General features: G+C 41.8%; 1 protein-coding gene across 2 annotated transcripts in view; it reads right to left on the bottom strand.

Annotated features, from left to right (window-relative positions):
- Positions 1-24050, bottom strand: part of gabra3 (gamma-aminobutyric acid type A receptor subunit alpha3) — a 166579-nt gene that overhangs the window by 56514 nt on the left and 86015 nt on the right. For both annotated transcript variants that reach the window (XM_034226685.1, XM_034226686.1), the window contains exon 3: positions 5240-5361. In XM_034226685.1, the coding sequence (XP_034082576.1) occupies positions 5240-5361 (122 nt within the window). The remainder of the gene's footprint in view (positions 1-5239; positions 5362-24050) is intronic.

The raw sequence follows: 24050 nt of genomic DNA, 5'->3' as shown, positions 1-24050 counted from the left end.
CATTTCTGACCTCCTGCTAAATTATGAACCATCCAGATCTCTCAGGTCTTCAGGGACTGGTCAGCTTTCTGTCCCCAGAGTCAGAACTAAACATGGTAAAGCAGCGCTCAGTTATTATGCTCCAAATATCTGGAACAAACTCCCAGAAACCTGCAGGTCCGCTGCAACTCTGACTACTTTTAAATCCAGGCTGAATACTTTTCTTTTTGTCGCTGCTTTTAATTGAACTATTCATATCTTAGACTGCACTGTAACTTTGATCCATGTACTTTTTTCTTTTAATGTTTAATTGACTGCACTGTAACTTTTATCCATGTATTTTTTCTTTTAATGTTTATTTTATTAGCTTTTCTTTTTAATGACTGATTTTAAATGCCATTTTCTTAATCTCTTTCATTTTTTGTAAAGCACTTTGAATTGCCTTGTGTTGAAAAGTGCTATATAAATAAACTTGCCTTGCCTTGCCTTGTACTGACCATTCTGTGCATTTTATTGACAACTTTAACTTTTTCTGGGACCGCAGACATCTTTTTAAGGAAAACGGAGTTTGCCTGAACAAGTCAGGAGTGAAATTGTTTATCTCTAACATATTCAACTGCCTGCGTCATCAATCTGTTCCCTCTGCCAAGGACAAGCAACAAGAGGAATCAAAACAAGAGAAAGACACAACACATCGCGCAGAAAACCTTGAAAATCTATCACTGCACCCGCCTGAGGAATGTCTTGATTATGGAATGGAGGAGTCTCCACCGCCCTTCACCCCCCCTATCACCTCTGAGGACACACTCTTCCTTCACCCCACAGCTCTCTCTACTTTCCGTTCACCCTTTCACCCTCGCCCACCCTCGCCCACCCTCGCCCACCCTCGCCCACCCTCCTGGAGATTGCTGAACACATGAAGGAGATACAGAGGGTTGGCACCGATTCCTTCCTGGAGTTCAATAACCAAACTAAGGTGATGCGCAGGGTTGGCAGCATGTCCTTTACCCCCGCTCCTCAACAACGCCCATCAAAATCACAGAAGCAGAGACGCGCACCACCTCCCCCGTCTTCGTCACCGTGCCTACGTCAACCACCTCCTCCCCCTGGACGCGCACCAACACCCCCGTCACCATGCCTACCACAATCATCCGGACCAAAACGTCCTCCCCCCCTTCAAGACTGCTGTCTCCGAAGCCTGATAAGAATGTGTGTGTAAAAAACTCAAACACTGACTGATATATGCTGGGTCCAGGCTCAAGGGCGTATGGCACTCTCAACTCTTTCCAGGACATGCCGGGGCCCTGCCTGCCAGTAGCTTTGCCGATATCTGTGTTGATAGGTAATAGATTAAGAGCGGTGAATCAGCTTAGACACAGGAAGCGCTCAAAAGTTTGTGTGAGTTTATCAAATTTAGAAGTGATTCCATGTCAGCCACAGCTTGCCACAAAAAATCTGACTGATAGTGTATTCAACAAACTTAAACTATCTTTATTAAATGTCAGATCTTTGGCAGGTAAAACATTTTTAATCAATGATTTTATCACTGAGCACAATCTCGATTTTATGTTTTTAACGGAAACATGGATTGAACAAAATAACAGTGCAGCTGTTCTTATCGAATCAACCCCTCCCAACTTTAGTTTTATGAGTCAGGAAAGAATGCATAAGAAAGGAGGTGGAGTTGCTATTCTGTTCAATGATTCCCTTCAATGCAGGAAGACATCTTATGGGAACTTTGCTTCTTTTGAATATGTGGCCCTTCAGCTGAAATGCTCCTCTCGAGCTCTGTTCCTAAATATCTATAGACCACCAAAATACTGTGCAAGCTTTTTTGATGACTTTACTGAACTGCTGTCTGTAGTGTGTATTGACTTTGACCGTCTAGTCATTGTTGGTGATTTTAACATCCACGTTGACAACCCCCAGGACAGAGGGGCTAAAGAACTGTTTTGTGTTCTTGATAGCTATGGACTGACTCAGCATGTGACGGAGCCCACGCACAATAAGGGGCACACTCTGGACTTAATTATCTCAAAGGGTCTGAATATCTCTAAGGTTGTGGTGACTGATGTTGCACTCTCTGATCATTCCTGTGTTTTCTTTGAGAGCTCTATTTCTGTTCACAAAAATGTTTAAAAAGAGGTAACCACAAAGCGATATTTAACTGAAAATACTAGGGAAATGTTTACTCAGAATTTTTCTTCCACACTTGCCCCTGCTAACATCTCAGTAAATGAGCTAGTAGATCATTTTAATTCAAAAATTAAAAACGTTATAGATGCCATTGCTCCAACTAAGGTAAAGGAAAGATAATCTAGACGCTTCAGTAATGAACAATTACAGGCCCATATCAAACCTCCCATTTCTAGGTAAAATCATTGAAAAAGTTGTTTTTCAACAGCTGAGTAATTTCTTGCATTTAAATAACTGTTTCGATGTGTTCCAGTCAGGATTTCGTCCAAACCACAGCACTGAGACTGCTCTTGTAAAGGTCTTCAATGACATCCACTTAAAGACAGACAGTGGCAGAACTTCAGTGTTAGTATTATTAGATCTCAGTGCTGCGTTTGACATTGTTGACCACAGCATATTACTAGACCGACTGGAAAACTGGGTGGGTCTTTCGGCAACAGTTCTAAATTGGTTTGAATCCTACTTAAAGGACAGAAACAACTTTGTTTCTATAGGTAAATACACATCTGAGTTGACAAATATGACATGTGGGGTTCCTTAAGGCTCCATCTTGGTGCCTCTTCTCTTTAACATCTACATGCTACCACTGGCTCAGATAATGAAAAACAACAAAATAAGTTACCATAGCTATGCAGATGACACACAAATTTACGTAACAATTTCACCAGGAGACTATGCTCCAGTTAAAACACTGAGTAAGTGCATTGAACAAATCAATGACTGGATGTGTCAGAACTTTCTCCAATTAAACAAAGATAAAACTGAGGTAATGGTTTTTGGAGCCAAGTCAGAACGTATAAAAATTAGCGCTGAGCTTCAGTGTGCAATGTTCAAAACAACAGATAAAGCCAGAAATCTAGGTGTAGTCATGGACTCTGACCTGAGTTTCAACAGTCACATTAAAACAGTTACTAAATCAGCCTACTATCACCTAAAGAATATATCTAGGATTAAAAGACTAATGTCACAGCAGGATTTGGAAAAACTTGTCCATGCTTTTATCTTCAGTAGACTCGACTACTGCAATGGTGTCTTTGCAGGTCTCACAAACAAATATATTAGACAGTTGCAGCTAATTCAGAACGCCGCTGCTCGAGTCCTCACTAACACTAAGAAAGTGGATCACATCACTCCTATTCTGAAGTCTTTACACTGGCTTCCTGTGTGTCAAAGAATAGATTTCAAAATACTGCTGCTGGTTTATAAAGCACTGAATGGTTTAGGCCCAAATTACATCTCTGATCTACTGCTAAATTATGAACCATCCAGATCTCTCAGGTCATCAGGGACTGGTCAGCTTTCTGTCCCCAGAGTCCGAACTAAACATGGTAAAGCAGCGTTCAGTTATTATGCTCCAAATATCTGGAACAAACTCCCAGAAACCTGCAGGTCCGCTGCAACTCTGACTACTTTTAAATCCAGGCTGAAGACTTTTATTTTTGTCGCTGCTTTTAATTGAAACTGAGCCGTTGTGTTCATCAGTAAAGTGGAACTTCTGTGTGAACTATTCATATCTTAAACTGCACTGTAACTTTTTATTCATGTAATTTTTATTCATGTACTTTTTATTCATGTATTTTTTCTTTTAATGTTTCTTTTATTATCTTTTTTTTTAAATGCCTTTGTCTTAATGTCTTTCAATTTTGTAAAGCACCTTGAATTGCCTTGTGTTGAAAGGTGCTATATAAATAAACTTGCCTTTTCTTGCCTAATGATTTAAATTAGAAAATAATCAATATATAATTGATTACATACTGATTTACAGACATCTGTTTCCCAATGTAAGTCAATGAGAAAAAGTATTTGTTTGTCTCATAATGTGACCTTGCTCCTTGTATTTCCATCTTTGTAACGATGTAAATTTCCCTACTTTGAAACAGATGAATAGATCCATTTGCAACTGAAATGCGATCATGCTGTCCTGCTACTCCAGGGTTAGGCTCATGTTATATCAGCTAGAGTTAGACTAGAACCGTCCATTTAAAAAAAAAAGTATTGCTTCCATTATACAGACCCCACAGTTTGTTGGTATGCGCAATAATAACAATAAACCTTATTTATACAGAACTTTACAGAAACAGCAGCATCCGAAGAGCTTCACAGTTAATAATAAAAGGAATAAAAACACACAGCATGAAAACACACAAACAAACAAATACCATAAAAGACCTGCTTATATAAGTTTTTGCTGACCTCAGTGTGTAACATAAATTAAAGTAAACACGTCTAATCATAATTTAATCTCAAATGCTCTGCTGTGCAATGAATAAAGTGTCATATTTCAACCAAGCTGAATTATTTCAGTCCTCTCGTACCAGTGTTAGTGGCTCAGTGAGAATTTCCTGGAAATAAAAAGACACATAATGCAAGCCTCCCTCTTCTTGTGGTTGCTCCTGTGTTTCCACTTGTAAGTCTCTGGGGTCTGGATGGAAGCATGCTATGTTTCAGGCCTGTACATTCAGCCACTGCTCTACAAAGGGAAACATTCATGATTGAAAGCCCTGAATGGCCAAGGCTTCAGCAGCTCCTGGCCCTTGGAGAAGTGAACCTCGGCACAGAGGCAGAGTCTGACATTAACGTCTTGTGCCTGGTTCCTCTCTGCGGTTGCTGTCATGGAGTCCAGGTCATCCAGCCTGGTGGCTCCGCAGCCTGATAGCCTCGCTCGTGGCTCCAGCATTAAGCAGCAGAGCAGAAATGACCATTCCAGCTGGCTGGCTGAAAAATGGCAAAGCCTGCTTGAGCATGTGGACTAACTACTATGCAGTTTGTTATCCTGGGGGTGCAATGGATGAAATGGCATCAATTAGAGGGATTTCCACTGACATGTGCTTATTTGCCATTCGGGCATGATTAAACAAAGACTCCCAACAAAGGCCAAACATATTCTGCAAAAAGTGAACTGACAGGTCTGTTTGCAGCAGCGTTTATCAAAGATCAAAGTGTATATGACTTGTAGTGAGAGATGCACAATTTCATGTGGCCTCCCCAATCATCCATTTTCTTTTTTCCAAGAGTTAAAACAGTGATGCAGTGTGTGATTTATCCATCCTGTAGTGTTGCTCACCTCCCAGCCCTGGACGTAGCCTGTTGTCGTATCCATCCAACAGCCGATCTAGGATCCGGGTGAAAATGGTGATATTGTCTCTACTATCATCAGGCAACAGCTCTCTGTGCCCAACCACTGCCCTGCGGGAAACAAAGGAGACAGAAGGGTGGAGTGAAAAGATGGAAATCATATAAAGTGTAATAAAAACTTTAATATAAAAACGGATATATTGTGCCACTGGAGCACCGGGGAAATTGCAAACATTCAGTGTCTCTGCTGTTTATTTGTATCAGCCTTTAAAAAATGGATCTACATTCTAAAAGTAAACACACAGGTCTAAATGTCAAACAAAAAGATATATCAATGATTTATTTATTAAAACACAACATACAGTATACCAACTGTCAGTATAATAAAGATGAGAATGAACTATAGTACAATTATCATACAGACCATGATCCAAAATGTATTTTTCTTTGGAAATATGAACACATTTTGATACAATATACATTCAACATTATCCAAAACTGTAAACATGAGCTATTCCATTTTAGAACTTCTAATGTAGTCTTATTTCACCTTCCTTTTTTTGTATATCAAGTATTTCAATCTCATGCAAGTGATGCGCCTCAGGTTTGAATTATTATTTGGAAAACAACTACTGGTTGTGTTTGTTCTTTTCATTTCTTCTTTACACAGTGGAACTCGCGTATTTACAAAAATAACAGTACATTTATGATAATGAATTCTTCCCCAAGAAGGAGCATTTTGTTAGAAGATTCATCATATGCTATCAGCCACTAGTTATTAATTTACATGGCCCACAATCCCCAGCAGAACAATAATGTGGTGAGATGAAAAGGCCACTATACTGTAGGTGGAACACTGATGAGTTAATGAGTAGCTTCTTTAATTAAACTGAGATCCCCCGAGGAGCTGACCTATAATATCCAAGTAATCCCCATCAACAAGCAGTCCGTGTCCTGATGCACTATCAGACACAGAACTGGGCTGCTCGGCAAAGAGGAAGCTTTAAGGAATTATGTGCTTGAAGAGTAACCCGAATTCTCCCTGATTGTTGCTCTTAAGTAGGCCTGCACTCGCAATAGCAAATCTGTCTTTACTAGGCCTCTTCAAATGGCTTTCTGTGGCTTAATCTCTCCTATAATACCAACTAGACATAACAGTGCATCTGAGCTACAACCACAACCTCAGGTCACTACTTAAAATGTATGCTATTGTAGCCTACTTATCATCATCACTTTGGGGTTCAAAATGACACTTATGCATACTCTGAAAAGCAAACATCAATTTCAGCCATTTTGGCAAATGGCTTCAGTGTAGCTAAGTGGCTATTACACAGGCCTACAGTATGTGGGCAATATCAAAATATCCATTTCCCTTACATTATAATGCAGCCCATGTAGTACACTTCAACACATCAGGACATGAAGATTTATGAAGTCTAAAAACAGATAGGTAAGTTTTTATTGATCCAGTGGCATATGCAGTGGTCTTTATTGGACGTGAATATTGACCCCTGCATATGTCACTGTGCCAGGAGCTTTCTGTGGAGGAGAATATAGAGGGTTAAGATAAATTGCCTTTCATCTCTGCCACTGAGCCACAGCACAGGCGGCCCCCAAGGGTTTCATCGTCTACCCTTACACAAAGCCACATTCTTAAATATGCACCACACAACCATAATTGGTCTCAAAACCAACAACAACCAAGACCAGTAGCGTGAACAGGTAGTCTAAACAGCCACTTGGTGCCTTCATCACAACCTCCAGCTCGACACATCAAAAACACAAGGACTCATTATAGATTTCATGCTCGGCCCCCTCCCCAAAACCCCTTTACATGTCTCAGGAGAACCCATAACCATCACTGACATATTCAAATTGATGGCATAGATATCGACAACAGCCTCGCATGTAACATCATTACACACCCAACACTATAAAAGCCCAACAAACACTGTTTTACCTATTTAATACAAAAACGTAAAGTAAAGAAAGACTCTTCTTTCAGTTTTACCATCATCGAGAGCACCTCATCCATAACAGTTACAGCACAGTCTGCCGCGCATACTCAATAAATCATTCAATATAATTACCCCTACCATCAGTTGAATCCCTTTTATTACAAACTCGCTATCAAAAAACACCAAGCATTTATTTTTTCCCCACTGCAATAAGAACTATTACAACTTCTCTCATTCTGTGACCAATGAACTGCACCTAAAACCTGTGTATTAATCTTGAAATACTGTGTGAATTTGCTCTTGTGGTAATATGTAAACAATGTGCATTATGACTAATTGAAAAGCTGCTACCCATGCCAACCGCATCAAGGAAATAACAACGGCGGTTAGACCACCTTTTGCCTTCAGAACTGCCTCTAATTCTTTGTGCCATAGAATCAAAAAGATGCTGGAAACGTTCCTCAGAGATTTTGGTCCATATTGACATGACAGCATCACACAGTTGCTGCAGATTTGTCGGCTGCACGTCCATGATGCCAATCGCTTGATCTCAAGCATCCCAAAGGCGCTCTCTAAAGGATTGAGATCTGGGGCCTCATTTATAACGTCATGCGTAGGATTCACGTGGGAAGGTTGCTTACGTAGTAGAAATCCAAAAAATAGGTACAGAAATGTTCCGACATTTTCCGATTCACAAAACATTGCGTACCGGCGAGGAAAGTGCGTACGGCACTTCCTACGCCGGTTTCCTTTTATACACTGAACAAAAATATAAATGCAACACTTTTGTTTTTGCTCCCATTTTTCATGAAATGAACTCAAAGATCTAAAACATGGGTGCACATATAAATGAGGCCCCTGGTGACTGTGGAGGCCATTTGAGTACAATGACTCATTGTCATGTTTAATATACCAGTTCAAGATGATTTGAGCTTTGTGACATGGTGCGTTATCCTTCTGGAAGTAGCCATCAGAAGATTGGTACACTGTGATCATAACGGCCCGTCCACACAGTGGCATGCCTTGAAAGCTTCCCCATTCACTTTGAATGGGGTGACGTCACTTTTCGCCGAACTGCATTGCGGAAAGCGACGCGGAGCTTTGCTGGCATGACTTGCTGCAAAAGTTGAGCAATGTTCAACTTTTGAAGCCTCGGCAGAAGCGTCAGCCAATCGAATCATATGCCAGTACAAGCTCTAGCCAATCAAACTGCTGCTTGTGTGTCAGGGGCAGGAGATTCATGTGATTGGTGGTTGGTCGAGTTTCAGACACGCCCGCCGGCAAGCTTCAACGCACGCCACTGTGTGGACGGGCCGTAAGGGGATGGACATGGTCAGCAACTATACTCAGGTTGGTTGTGGCGTTTAAACAATGCTCAATTGGTACTAAGGGGCCCAAAGTATGCCAAGAAAATATCCCACACAACATTACACCACCACCCCCAGCCTGAACCGTTGATACAAGGCAGGATGGATCCATGCTTTCATGTTGTTTACGCCTAAAACTGACCCTCCCGTCTGAATGTCGCTGCAGAAATCAAGACTCATCAGACCAGGCAAAATTGTTCCAGTCTTCTATTGTCCACTTTGAATGAGCCCATGCAAATTGTAGCCTCAGTTTCCTATTCTTAACTGACAGGAGTGGCACCCTGTGTGGTCTTCTGCTGCTGTAGCCCATCTGGCCCAAGGTTCCACGTGTTGTACGTTCAGAGATTTGCATACCTTGGTTGTTACTGTGGTTATTTGAGTTACTGTTGCCTTTCTATCATCTTGAGCCAGTCTGGCCATTCTCCTCTGACCTCTGGCATCAACAAGGCCTTTTGCCCAGAGAACGGCAGCTCACTGGATATTTTCCCTTTTTCGGACCATTCTCTGTAAACCCTAGAGATGGTTGTGCGTGAAAATCCCAGCAGATCAGCAGTTTCTGAAATATTCAGACCAGCCGGTCTGGCACTAACAACCATGCCACGTCCAAAGTCCCTCAAATCAACTTTGTTCTCCATTCTGATGCTCTGTTTGAACTTTATCAGGTCATCTTGACCATGTTTACACGCCTAAAAGCATTGAGTTGCTGCCATGAGATTGGCTGATTAGATATTTGCGTTAACAAGCAGTTAAACCGGTGTACCTAATTAAGTGGCCATTGAGTGTAATTAACACGCAATTTAAAACTTTTCATTTTAAAAGTCCCCTCGATGGATTCACAATCCCTTCACTATATTGGGGATTCACAGTGAAAGTCATGCATGTAATCCAAATCATATCTTATTGATAACAGTCTCACCATTCACTTTCAAAGTCAAGGAGCTGTATTACATTCGTGTTGTACATTTGAGAAAATCATACTGCATATAGTCTTTGCGGCTGCTTTAGATTAACATGTGAAGGACAGTCTTACTGTTATTGTAAAGCACCAACAGGATACATGAGAAAGATGCAACAGGCTGCACCCTTTTAATTTCTCAGCAAACAAAAACCTTACCATGTCCAGCTGTTGTGTAAAAACCTCCATCTTAAACATTGCTTGGTTGCACTGTAAACAGATACCAGCCGCTCTTCTGTTGTATTTGTATTACAAAGTAGCTGCAAGGAGTGTAATATCAGACCCCACTTGGTGTTACCACAGTAACACCAAGTTCAGCTAGTGCTGCAGTCTTAGGGATTATAACTTTAAGAAGGAAGTACTAACGATTTGTCAGATGATGTCAGATATTTGAGGCTCAATATCTCCACTGAGACTAAGGCTTTTTACAGCAAGCTCACGATTTTCACCTCATCAAGTCAGGCACAGTTTGATGTATTCTGGGTGTCAAATGGTACCGTAGAGTATTATTAAGCTCTGCCGGAAATATGTCAGAATAGACTGTGTACTCATAATTTGTGAGGGATATACATTTGTATTGGCTTTTTCTTAACAAATAAAAAAGTGACAGATATGTACAGTTGCAAGAAAAAGTATGTGAACCCTTTGGAATTACCTGGATTTCTGCATAAGTTGGTCATACAATGTGTTCTGATCTTCATCTAAGTCACAACAATAGACAAACACAGTCTGCTTAAACTAATACCACACAAACAATTATATGTTTTTATTGAACACACCATGTAAACATTCACAGTGCAGGGTGGAAAAAGTATGTGAACCCCTAGGCCAGGAGTGCCCAACCAGTCGATCGCGATCGACCGGTCGATCGCGGGGAGATTCCCAGTCGATCGCGAGATGTGTCTAAAAATAGAACAACAATATTCTGTTTTATCGTTAATGTCCTATAAATTAATCTTCCTGTGCCAGAATAATGCACTTGAACGCATCAAAGCTTTGTGATTGGCCGGCGTGACCCCATGTGTCGGGGCGTGGCTGGTGGGCAGTGGGCACTAGTTAGCTGACGTTGTCCGTGTCAACAGGAGTGACAGTCCGCACACACACAAGACCGCGGCAGAAGCAAAATAAGCCCAAAATATATAATTTTCACTCCGAGTGGGAGGATGATTATTTTTGTATCTATTCCAATTCAAAGTCCATCTGTCTGATCTGCAATGCGAGCGTGGCTTTATCGAAGAAGGGTAATTTAGGAGCGGCATTTCAAAACAGTGCACAAACGCTACGAGACGGAATTCCCTCCTAATTCTGCCCTACGCTCCCAAAAGGGGAGGGGCCTGAAAGGACAGCTAAATGCACAGCAGTCCATCCGGCCCAACAACAAGAGCAAGGCTGCTACCATAGCATCTTATCGTGTCAGTCACGTTCTTGCGAAACACATGAAGTCTTTCAAAGACGGCGAAGTTGTGAAAGAAACATTCCTGGAGGCTGCGACGCGCTTTTGGGGGACAGTAAAAATAACAGCAGCATTTCAACAGGTTTTTGATATGATAAAAACTCAAGTTAGATACCGTTATTAATCAGCTGAGTTTTAGTTTGTTTGAACTTATTCATTATAATTATTGTACAAAATGGTATAAGAATGCAAACTTAAATTGATTATAGTCTATTATCAATTCAGGTTAAGAAACTAGTGTTGCTTGCATCCTATTAAAGGCATTTCTTTTTATAATCTACTAAAATGCAACAAAAAAGGGTTTGATTCTATTAATGTTGTCTTTTTTATTGCACTTTGGCAGCAGATTCCTGTGTAGCTTCAGATCTGAGTTGTCTTAATAGTAAGCCTCATTTATACTTTTGTAGCAACACTATTTTTATATAATGGCAAAGAAAGGGTTCAGAGTATTTTCTTTTGTTCCTGTGTCATATGTGGCAGCACTGTTCAATGTTTCTTGAAAACATTACCCACTGTAGTGACGTGTGAATAAACTCCAACTCTGTATCAACAACACTGTTGTGTAACTTCAGTTAAATACTTGTATGTGTGTAGATTAGAAAGAGCCAAGGTAAGATAAAGGATCTGCAGTATTTTATGAAGTATTAATTGTACAAAGGTCAGTTTTATACAAGTAGAAGTGTGTATTTACCTGGTCAGTAATGGCTACGCCTCTCTATTTGGCCTGGTAGATCTCGGCAGACTGGCAACTTTAAAAGTAGCTCTCGGTTCAAAAAAGGTTGGGCACCCCTGCCCTAGGCTAAAGACTTCTTCAAGAGCTAATTGGAGTCAGGAGTCAGTCAACCTGGAGTCCAATTAATGAGACGAGATTGGAGGTGTTGGTTAAAGCTGCCCTGCCCTATAAAAATTACACACCAGTTTTGAATTTGCTATTCTTAAGAAGCATTGCCAGATGTGAAGCATGCCTCGCACAAAAGAGCTCTCAGAAGACCTACGATTAAGAATTGTTGACTTGCATAAAGCTGGAAAGGGTTACAAAAGTATCTCTAAAAGCCTTGATGTGCATCAGTCCACGGTAAGACAAATTGTCTATAAATGGAGAAAGTTCAGCACTGTTGCTACTCTCCCTAGGAGTGGCCGTCCTGTAAAGATGACTGCAAGAGCACAGCGCAGAATGCTCAATGAGGTGAAGAAGAATCCTAGTGTCAGCTAGAGACTTAAAGAAATCTCTGGCACATGCTAACATCTCTGTTGACGAATCTACGATACGTAAAACACTGAACAAGAATGGAGTTCATGGGAGGACACCACGGAGGAAGCCACTGCTGTCCAGAAAAAACATTGCTGCACGTTTGAAGTTTGCAAAAGAGCACCTGGATGTTCCACAGCACTACTGGCAACATATTCTGTGGACAGATGAAACCAAAGTTGAGTTGTTTGGAAGGAACACACAACGCTATGTGTGGAGAATCCAAAGGGTTCACATACTTTTTCTTGCAACTGTATGTTTGACACAGAATACACAAAAAGCTCCAGAAATGGCTAGGACGAGTTAAACTGCACTAATGTCTCACTTTGCATGAATCATATCAAACAAGAAGCCTTTGTGGCCCCTCAGACGGCACAAGAGGAAACTCAAAAAATAATGAGAAATCTTTAGTCCCTTGAAACCCATTCTAACAATGTCTGCTGCACACTAAAATATCCACTTCTGAAAAACAAAGTACTTGTGTGTGTGTGTGTGTGTGTGTGTGTGTGTGTGTGTGTGTGTGTGTGTGTGTGTGTGTGTGTGTGTGTGTGTGTGTGTGTGTGTGTGTGTGTGTGTGTGTGTGTGTGTGTGTGCTTCAGTAATGCACACAGACACAGTACTTTGTTTTTCAGAAGTGGATACTGAAGCACACACACACTCTCTGATACACATGATGAGGGCAAACAATGGGACATTCAATCTGAATTCGACATAATTTTTGTTAAAACACTTCCTTAGTCCTCTTCATTATCCACACATGTCTTAATACTGCCTGATAAGAGAAGAAAGGGCAGAACAGCCATTATATTACTGAACTATTTACAAAAAAAGTTGCATAAGGAGCAACGTAAATGTAGTGTAGATGTAAACATTGGAGATCTAAAGACAGAATGATTTTGTATATCAAATCTCAATTCAATGTGATGCTGAATTCTACTTATCCCACATTCAGATTGGTCATCATGGGTAAATAATGTTAATTATTAATAACTACCATGCGGTCTGATTGCATTATTCTGTGCGATCGCTGTGAAATTGAAAAGTTTGACGGTGAAATATAAATTGGTTGTATTTGATCATGAGATAACAAATGCTGTGTGAGGCAAGCCTGAACAACTGTGTTTCCAAAAGGCCCCAAGACGCATCTGAGTAAATCTGTCATGTAGTTTAATTGTTAATTATGGTTCTCTTTGCTCCACAACTGCACCCAAGTGACTGCTGATTGGCTGATTGGCACAGGTCACTAGTTGCTACAGGCAGGAAACCAACTTGTGTATACGTTTTTCACACATTTGTATCTTTTTGTAGACGGTGTTGCAGGAGTTTGACATTTAAAGGTACCAAAATGACAAGTCATGCTCCACAATTTGTGACAAGAAAATCACCGCCTCATCCACCAACACTTCAGAGTAAATGGAGCAGTGAAAGTGCACAATGTTGCCCGGAGGCAGGTTTGACTGCAGGAAACGACACATGTTTTAATGTTATTTTAAAACGTTCAATTGTATATACTTAGAAGCCTGACATGAAAAACTTTGAGTCATGAATACGTGACTTGCTTCATTTTTGGATTATAATGAACACATTCACATTTATGGTAGCAGTGTAAAGCGGTAATAAACCTAAAAGCCAGTATATTCAGATGTGATTGTCAGATGATCACTACACAGGGGAAATTAGGATAAGATATGTATGGAAAGTTTAAATAAATGTTTACTGTGTGTGCAATATAATTTCACTGGAAGTTTATTCAATCAGAATTGAAGTGTTTCTCAGTAAATATAGTTTCTTAATTGGCCGTGTTCTCTAGAAGTCGTTCGCGCATCAGATTTGCAATGTTCTGCTGATATCAATGGCACTCTATCTATATCTATATCCTATGGAAATATGCAATGCTTATTAGTGCACACAAGTTTACATGGTTTGAAAAATCGTAGCATGTACCAACATAGTCTCTGAATAAATGTCCACCCTTTCATGTCGCTAGAGTCTGCTTTTGCCGTAATGGTATTCATTAATGTTGAAGATGTTGCGGATCATAGAGTGGCCGGTTTGTGGCAGTCCTGTTTTGTAAAGTTGCTGACTGACTGGGGTTGGTGACTGACAACGTCAAAAAACATCAGAATACGTTGCACTTGCTGGCTGCAATTTGCCTATCGTCAATTTATGATGACATTCGCCCTGACTATGGCAGATGTTTACCTGTTGTGTAGGATCAATTTTGCACTAGCTCAATGTTACGTGGATTATTTGCAGTTGACAACATTTACCATCTACAAATTCTGAGAAGCAGCTATTGTCTGCAAACAAGAAAAGACACAGGGACAACATAGCTCTTTGTCCATAAATATTATTTTCATTGAGTATGTAGTTGTGTAGCAGGCTATAAAGGCTTTTCAAGCAGTTCCTTTTCAAACATGGTATCTTTTCTTTTGAAAATTTGAATGAGTGCTACTTCTGGCCATCAGCATATCATTATAATACGCAGTGTATCTTCATAGCATTTCCCGACTTTGTAGGAAGACAGGCACTTATGTGTGTGGGCTGAGCAGAGTGAATAGCATGGATCTGATCCAAGGTCAGTCCACTGAACCAGTCTGACAGGTGAGGCAGGCCCGGCCAGGGGAGATGTTCTGTAGAGGTGGTCTCCCAGGTCATGAGGGTAACTGCTGCCAGCCAGGAGGTGTTGAGGAGGTGTTGAGTGAGTGGGGAGCAAAGTGAGCAGTAACCAGAGCTGTTAGGGTGGGGGTGAAGGTGCTTCAATAGCTGACAGCGATGGCAGCTAGATTAGTGAGGAGGTGTAATGTCCCAAGTGTTCCATTCAGGGACTGATTTGACTTCTCTGGCCAGTTATTTATCCTACAGCTTCAGATGGCGAATATTTTCAGCAGACTGAAACTAAATCCTCTATACACACGACTTGGCACACATTTAATTATCTGCTGAAGAAAAGAGCACTGAGGGGACATCAAGAGAGGCCAGCAGAGAAGTCGACCAATTAAACCGTGGTTGGCGAACGCACCAGTGCGTTCCTCTGTCACGTAGGCAGCATGGCTACAACCACCTTCAAGGTCCTCTGAAATGGTATTACCTCCTTAATGTGATGCATTCCCATTTAAAGGAGGATGTTGGGGCGGTGAATGGGACATTGAGAAAGCAATCTTCAGTGGTAGCTTAGGCAGTTTTAGTTGATAGGATAGCAATTGGTTTATTGGTTGGATTTTTGCCAGGAGGTGGAAGGATACCATAAGCTTTGACCTACATGGCCAAACAAGATACAAGCTTTGTTGAAAATAACTTAAGCTCTGTGTGAAGAAACAAGAGATGCACCGGTCAATCGGCAACCAGTCTCGAATATCGGATTTCTTGATCTACCGCTAACTTCGTGACTTTCTCAACAGATTTACAAACCTGTCAGACCCACTTAGCATCTTTATTTCTAAATAGTGACTAGCAAAAACTTTAGCCACCTAGTCATACCATCAGGAAAAAAACAGATATTTAAATATGTTATATTGGAATTCATTAGCAGCAAGCATAAATATCACAACACACTCACCGACAGTTGGTTTGGAGATTCTGGTGATTTTGATTATTGGTAATATAACAGCTTACTTTTTCACTCCTTATCTGTACAAAGCGTAATTTTGACATGCTTATTGAAGTGCAATTCTTAATAAATGTAGGACTTCTTAAGTTTATTTTTGAAAGATGAATATTGTTTAACTCTGAGGGATAAACTAACTCTGATTCACTCGCAGCCCAGCAAACATGTGTCTGCTTAATGCATCTTGAATTCAAAGTGGGCACCCCCTGAAATGCCTTGGCATCCTCCCCCCTAACCACATAATCTCTCTGAATGTGCGTCACCCAGTGCTTGAATTGGAATGAAAAAGGTGCCAGTACTCTAAAATCAGCAACTTTTTCAAGTCAATTTTATATATACAGCCCACAAACAAGAATTTGGCTACTATAATGCTGGTGGGTTTGTCTCTTTACTACTGTATATTTTAGAAAGGTTCACTGTACTTAACATTTTTTATGATAGGCAGCGGATATGGCTAAAGCTCAGTAAGGTCAATATTAACTGAAAATATAGCAATCAAAGTCTAGATCTTCTGCTGAAGACACATGAAGCAGAGACCTTTCAGGTGAGAGCCCCTCTGGTGGTGTTCAACATTAATGACAAGGAAACAAAGCTCTGGTCAGAAGCATTTTTTATAAAAAGCTTTAACAAAATTAAGTATTTCTGTACATTTTGAATGCAATCTAACTTTCCAACTCAGAAAACGAAAAACGAAAAAGTGCCAAAAGTCTTCTCACATGGCTGAGCTGCTTTGCAATATACTTCACCACTGAAGAATACAAATATGTATAAAGTAAACTATGATGCAATCTAACTTTCCAACTCAGAAAAATGATAAAGAGCATGAACAAAGAACATGTAAAAACAAATGCAACATTTGCACAATCTAAAATGAGAAACTGTAACTGCAAGTAACAAAGTCTGAGCCATGGTAAAGAGTTACATTGAACACCAAGCTGATCAGATAACTCCCTGGTTGGTCTGAAGTCCTTCTATCTCCAGGATCTGTACAAATCGGCACATTATGCCAAAAGTCTTCTCACTGGGTGAGCTGCTTTGCAATATACTTCACATTGTTAGAAAAGGCTCCAGAAGGCCTTGGGGACATCAGTATCAGGGGCTGGAGCTGGACAGGCTCTTTCATCAGCACTTCTCCTTCCCTTTGCCAGCCAGGACCTCACATACTGTTCCGGATTGAACTGTCCTAGTGATGGTCCATTACATTTAATGAAAACCAGGCTGGACAGTCGGCTGACAGAGAGAGCATTCCTTTTTGCAGTAAGGATATCGTTCATGCAGCTGAATGCCCGCTCACACTCACTAGTGGAGACAGCGATGGTTCGGACTGCTTTCAGTAGAGGCTCCATGGCAGCAGGTGTACGGGATGCCCTGGTTTCCTTGTATTCGCGAAAGCCCTGAACAGTCTCTCTTCTGTCCACTTTCAGCACTTCGCACAAACGTAGCACCTCTACGTCCCCATACTGTACGTCTAACTCCTCTTCAGGCCAACTTCCAGGATGGATAACTTTCATGTCCTGGATTAGCTGATTGTCCCGGGCCTCCCGGCCATGTAATGGGATTTCTCTTGTGCTGACATGAGAGGAGGTTGTGGAAGTCATTCTGTGTCTCAGATTCTCTACCATACTGCGGAAAAACTGACCTGCATGAATCTGTACAAGCCTGCCATTCTCACGCAGGGCAACACCCTTGAAGGACTTCTCAGCTAGAGCTGTATGAACTGTAGTCATGTGTGGGCCAGGCATGGTGTCCATGGATTCAAAAACTCGTATTTCTCGAGTTAAGAGCCTATCTGCTGTAGGCAGTGTCATCTCTCTTTTTTGGAGTTGCCGAGAGAGGTCGCTGAGCTCTGTGAGCGCATCGTACATCAGTCCCAGATTGCTGACAAACGTTGCAGATGTGAGCACATCATCCAGGCCCTTGTACTTTGCTCTGTCTCTGGAATCCCTGCTCGTGTCGTTTGCAGCATTTGTGAAGTGATCATGAAGCACTCGGTAGTTTTCCCAGACTGCTCTGACGCTCCTTTCACTTGAAGCCACCCAGCGGATGGACAAAACACGCCCTATCACCAGGAGACGCTGTCCGACTGCTTGCGCACACTGCGCTAACTGCCTCTGATTTTTGGGGGAGGCATGGAACAAGGAATAGAGTTTGTCAAAAAAGATCTGGAAATGATTGAGCCCTGAGACCTCCTTGACCACATCCCCAACTGCCAGCTCTAGACGATGATTGGAGCAGTGCCACACAAACAGGCTTGGGAATTTACTACAAAACTGGGTAGCAACGCCTGTTCTCTTCCCTAGCATGACTGAAGCCCCATCACATGCAAAAGAAACGAAACACTGACCTAAAAAGTCCTCGTTAAAATCTCTTCCAAGACACTCCATTAACGCCTTTGTGATGTCATCAGCCGTTGTTCCATCCAACTCGATCAGCTCCCAAAAAAAACGTTTCGGGCTCAGCATCAGCTAATGCTGAGCGCAGACACACAACAAGCACCGTTTTACCACTAATAGTGGTAGATTCATCGACCAAAACACAGAGTTTTCTTTGGTTTTCTGTAATGTCTTTTGCCATTTTTTTCTTCAGCTCATGAGCTATGTGGTCGATGATTTCGCCACAGGTTTTATTGGAGTGCAAAACCCTGCCCACGTTCAGCCCATTCAGTTTCTGTACATTCAAATCAATTGGCATGTCTGTGAATGGCCGGCTATGTTTGCCAATTTTATATGTCGTTCGAAAAACTCTGATAGTGGTGTCTAATTCAGATTTATGCATAGACTGCACTTGATGTTGAATAGTTTCACGCGAAGCAGATGTAAGGATGTCAGCAGCTTTTACATGGGCTTGTGATTCTTTATGTTCTTTGATTTTTTTTCTCAGGCTAGCTTGTTGTTTGCCCTTGTCAACACCGAAATGAGACACTGCACACTCACCCCATTCAGTTGACAGTTTCAGTCCTTGTCCAGTGTGTATTCCCAAAGATTTGACATCTCTGCATATCCGACATCCTAGCTTCTTATCTTTAAGAAGGAGCCATGCATTGGTCTTGCAAAAATATTGCACCTGGTCCGTTGTCCAGCAGTCAGGTGCATCGCTTTGCCCGGTGTTGGTGGTGGCAGTTGCGCCAGCAGCAGCTAACGTTAGAGGCTCTGGAGGAGGCGGCGGAGCTAGTGCTAATGCTAATGCACTAGAACTTGGAGCAGGAGGATCAACCAAAGAAAGCTCCCCATCAGACACAATTTCCAACACAGGCACAGCATTCTCTGTATTTGAAGTTTCTTCCGGCGACAACCGCTGTCTTTTTGCACTTTTATTAATCCACGCTAACATTTTAGAAATGCTAATTTGTGACGTGACTTGCTTTCCTTCTCTCGGGGGCGTGCCTGCTCTGTTCTATCACTCTACATAGCCACCCACTGGGTGGGAGTTGCACTGCATAAACACAACACACGTGCATCTAGGTATGTAAATTGTAAAGCATTAAAACATGGTTTTACTAACAGTTTTCAGTATGTTGTTACTTCGTTATTATTATTATTATTATTATTATTATTATTTTGAAACGTGTATTACTATTAAATCACGGTCAAATAGGTTAATTTTGACATAGTCGTTTCCACCACAGTATTTACATGGAGAAGATAAGCCCCGCCCCCTCTCCAGCACGTTCTGTTTGAATGACAGGAGTAAACAGCTGACAGCCGCTGTGAAACTCCAGCGGTTAGAGCGATGAGAATGTCCGTTCGGCACCTCATGACGCATCTACTGAGTACCGGGCGGCTGTATATATATATATGGATGTATAATAATAAGAACGGCGGGAGAGTGTTGAGTACTGGCACGGTGCATGAGTACCGGAGTACCGCCAGCATGCCGGTACTGAGCAAGAAGTGCCGGTACTCCATGGGTCAGAACCAGAAGTGCCGGTACTGCGTACCGGTGAGTACCGGCCCAATTCCAGCACTGGCGTCACCCCCTCTGGAGCGATGTGTGAGCCGTGGATGACTGATAAGAATCCTGATATCCATCCACCACTAAAGTGCCCAGACGGCGCACTCGCTGAACTGTCTTCCTACTGCGCGCCGGGGGCAATCGAAATCGAAAGGAAGGGATTAGTGAGGCTGCTAGGAGCTTTGTGAAGAAGATATATTGGAAGCTGATAACTTTTTTCTTGACTGTGGTTTTAAGGGGCACTGGTTTATTTATTATATGTGTCGCAACAAATATTTAATTTAGTCTTCCTGTCATGTAAATCTCACAATGAGGGAAAAGGCACAGGGGAGGGGGTTTCTAATTAGCACATTCTTGATTAATAAATAGTAAATTCAGAGCTTAAATTCATGCAGGAGCTAACCTTTACAACACAACTAATCTTCCTCACCAGGTCCTCCCACTCATTATCTCTCCTAGTCTACCAACAATATATTGATAATGTTATGCAGCGGCACATTATGCAGCATATTGTCTCTTACCAATGGATGCCTTGTAACATTCAAAGCCTTCACAATATGACTGATTTTCTTTGTTTTCTTCTCACTTTAGCCTTCCACGTGCCTGTTTTGTGCAGATAATATGCACCAGGGAGAAATTGAGGGGGGATGTGATAGCTGCTAACGTACAGTAGCTTTGGCTTACTCTAGGGACAACTGTCACATCTATATTTGTTCATCTAGGACAAACTTGCTCATGTTACTACTTTCATCCACTTTGGTTCCAGGATTTGAGAGGAGCTTCAAAAATAACTTTTCTTTTTTCGGAGGATTTGTAAAAGCTGGAACTTATGTAATATGGGAAAGCACTTGAACAGGCTCTTGCACATGTAGATAATCAGTGCAGTTGTAATCGTCTATCTTAACTAGAGACGAATGGGATGTCTTTAATGAATGTATATACAGTATGGATTTCCATGAAATCATGTTCCATACAGGATTACTTCTAATCAGCTTCATGATCCCTTCACTTTAAACCATCATCAGTTTAAAACACATACTACGATTAATTGCCTGCACTATATATGTAACATTCCCATCAACCTCAGCTATACTTTTTTTGAATTTTGTTGTGTCTCATCAAATGTGTTAGTTATGTTTATGTATTTTGTAGGGATGCTCCGATCGCCAATTTCGGGGCCGATCGCCGATCACAGGAATCAGTATCGGCCGATACCGATCGACGATCCGATCGAGTGGGCGGGCCTAAATGGAAGATTTAAACTTTAAATCTTCCATTTAAAGTGATGTTTAAAACTCAGTTAATGGGGCACATTCACTGGAGCTTCCACAAACAACAATCAACTTAATTATTACATTCAAATGATGTACATTATTCAAGTTTACATTTACTTTGGATAATAACATGGGAGAAATGAGCGGAAGCGCTCTCTTTTCCTCTCTCCCTCTCTCTCTCCCCCCCTCTCTCCCCATCTCCCCCCCTCCTGACAGCCTGTCAGTATTTCATGCAGCTCACTGATCCAGTAATGAGTGACCCGACAGTGAAGAATAAATATATTTATAACTAGTTTAGCTTGTTCCAGAGGTAGATAAAATAGCTAAGTGTGTTACGTCTAACTCTTGTGTGTTTCGCTCCGCTTACCGGTCCGGCGGGCGGAGCTGCAGGATTTCTGCTTCACACACACGTTGCATCCCGCTATTTTACTGTCTTTTTCGGACACCTTAAAATAATGCCAGACCGGTGAAGCCATTTTAGCGAGCTTGTTTTGCCGCACACAGATAAAAGTGTCATGTATTTTACGTCATGCGATCGGCTCTCGCGATCGGCATGTTTAGAGAGCACCGATCGATCGGTAGAAAGTGAGTATCGGCCGCATCCCTAGTATTTTGTCTGTCATTTCCTGTTTTATTTTGTACTTACCTCTTTCATTTCAGGCCCTGTTTCTTCCTCCCCTTGTGTGTCACCATCATCAGTGTCTGCCCCGCCCCTGATTGTTTCCACCTGTTCCCACTCACCTCATGTTTAAATAGTCCTGTCTCTCCCCTGTCCTGTGTCAGTACGTCTTGTTTGTTTCCCCGAATGGTCTTGCCATGCCTCAGCTCAGAAAGGATCGCTTTCACTCATGTCAGGTTTTGTTGTTCATTTTGTAGGCTTAAGTTTTTCTTAAAGTGGACCTATCGTGCTATATTTGAAAAATATATTGTAGGGCCATACCTATACAAAACATGTCTGTGATTTTTTTTAATTCAAAATACCAAACAGTTCACCCATTGTAGCCATGCCTCATACTGCTCATACCACTCTTTTGAAGCCCTGTTAGAGAAACGCGAATCTTGGGTCCTTAGCTTGAAAAAAAAGAGAAGAGGAGGCGGAGCAAATGCCTAATCAGAATTCTACCGGAGATAAAGTTCAATTCGGTTGTGATAAAACGCCATCCTGTTTAAACCACGTCAAGGATTATTTCTGAAATACACTGAACAAAAATATAAATGCAACACTTTTGTTTTTGCTCCCATTTTTCATGAGATGAACTCAAAGATCTAAAACATTTTCTATATACACAAAATAACCATTTCTCTCAAATATAGTTCACAAATCTGAAAAAATCTGTGATAGTGAGCACTTCTCCTTTGCCGAGATAATCCATCCCACCTCACAGGTGTGGCATATCAAGATGCTGATTAGACAGCATGATTATTGCACAGGTGTGCCTTAGGCTGGCCACAATAAAAGGCCACTCTAAAATGTTCAGTTTTATCACAGAGCACAAGTTTTGAGGGAGCGTGCAATTGGCATGCTGACAGCAGGAATGTCCACCAGAGCTGTTGCCCGTGAATTGAATGTTCATTTCTCTACCATAAGCCGTCTCCAAAGGCGTTTCAGAGAATTTGGCAGTACATCCAACCGGCCTCACAACCGCAGACCACGTGTAACCACACCAGCCCAGGACCTCCACATCCAGCATATTCACCTCCAAGATCGTCTGAGACTAGCCACTCGGACAGCTGTTGCAACAATCGGTTTGCATAACCAAAGAATGTCTGCACAAACTGTCAGAAACCGTCTCAGGGAAGCTCATCTGCATGCTCGTCGTCCTCATCGGGGTCTCGACCTGACTCCGGTTCGTTGTCGTAACCGACTTGAGTGGGCAAATGCTCACATTTGATGGCGTCTGGCATGTTGGAGAGGTGTTCTCTTCACGGATGAATCCCGGTTTTCACTGTTCAGGGCAGATGGCAGACAGCGTGTGTGGCGTCGTGTGGGTGAGCGGTTTTCTGATGTCAATGTTGTGAATCGAGTGGCCCATGGTGGTGGTGGGGTTATGGTATGGGCAGGCGTATGTTATGGACGACGAACACAGGTGCATATTATTGATGGCATTGTGAATGCACAGAGATACCGTGACGAGATCCTGAGGCCCATTGTTGTGCCATTCATCCACGACCATCACCTCATGTTGCAGCATGATAATGCACGGCCCCATGTTGCAAGGATCAGTACACAATTCCTGGAGGCTGAAAACATCCCAGTTCTTACATGGCCAGCATACTCACCGGACATGTCACCCATTGAGCATGTTTGGGATGCTCTGGATCGGCGTATACGACAGCGTGTTCCAGTTCCTGCCAATATCCAGCAACTTCGCACAGCCATTGAAGAGGAGTGGACCAACATTCCACAGGCCACAATCAACAACCTGATCAACTCTGTGCGAAGGAGATGTGTTGCACTGCGTGAGGCAAATGGTGCTCACACCAGATACTGACTGGTTTTCCGACCCCCCCCAGACCCCCCCCCATAAAGAAAAACTGCACATTTCAGAGTGGCCTTTTATTGTGGCCAGCCTAAGGCACACCTGTGCAATAATCATGCTGTCTAATCAGCATCTTGATATGCCACACCTGTGAGGTGGGATGGATTATCTCGGCAAATAATTGCTCACTATCACAGACTTTTTCAGATTTGTGAACAATATTTGAGAGAATTGGTTATTTTGTGTATGAAGAAAATGTTTTAGATCTTTGAGTTCATCTCATGAAAAATGGGAGCAAAAACAAAAGTGTTGCATTTATATTTTTGTTCAGTGTAGTATGGAGCTCAAATGCTTTTTCTCTTGCGGGTTTATCACAAGGTGAGTTCCTTTTTTAATTTCCTGCTTTTTAAACGCATATGCTCTTCAGTACAGGTTAGCTCTGAGTGTTAGCGAGGCTTGCTAATGTAAACAAAGATGAGATTACGTCCAAAACACGTCAGGCATTG

The sequence above is a fragment of the Gymnodraco acuticeps genome, unplaced genomic scaffold, assembly GCF_902827175.1.
Source record: "Gymnodraco acuticeps unplaced genomic scaffold, fGymAcu1.1, whole genome shotgun sequence".
Classification (NCBI taxonomy): domain Eukaryota; kingdom Metazoa; phylum Chordata; class Actinopteri; order Perciformes; family Bathydraconidae; genus Gymnodraco; species Gymnodraco acuticeps.
Note: the sequence above shows the minus strand (reverse complement) of the source record. Positions and strands in the feature narration are given on the sequence as shown.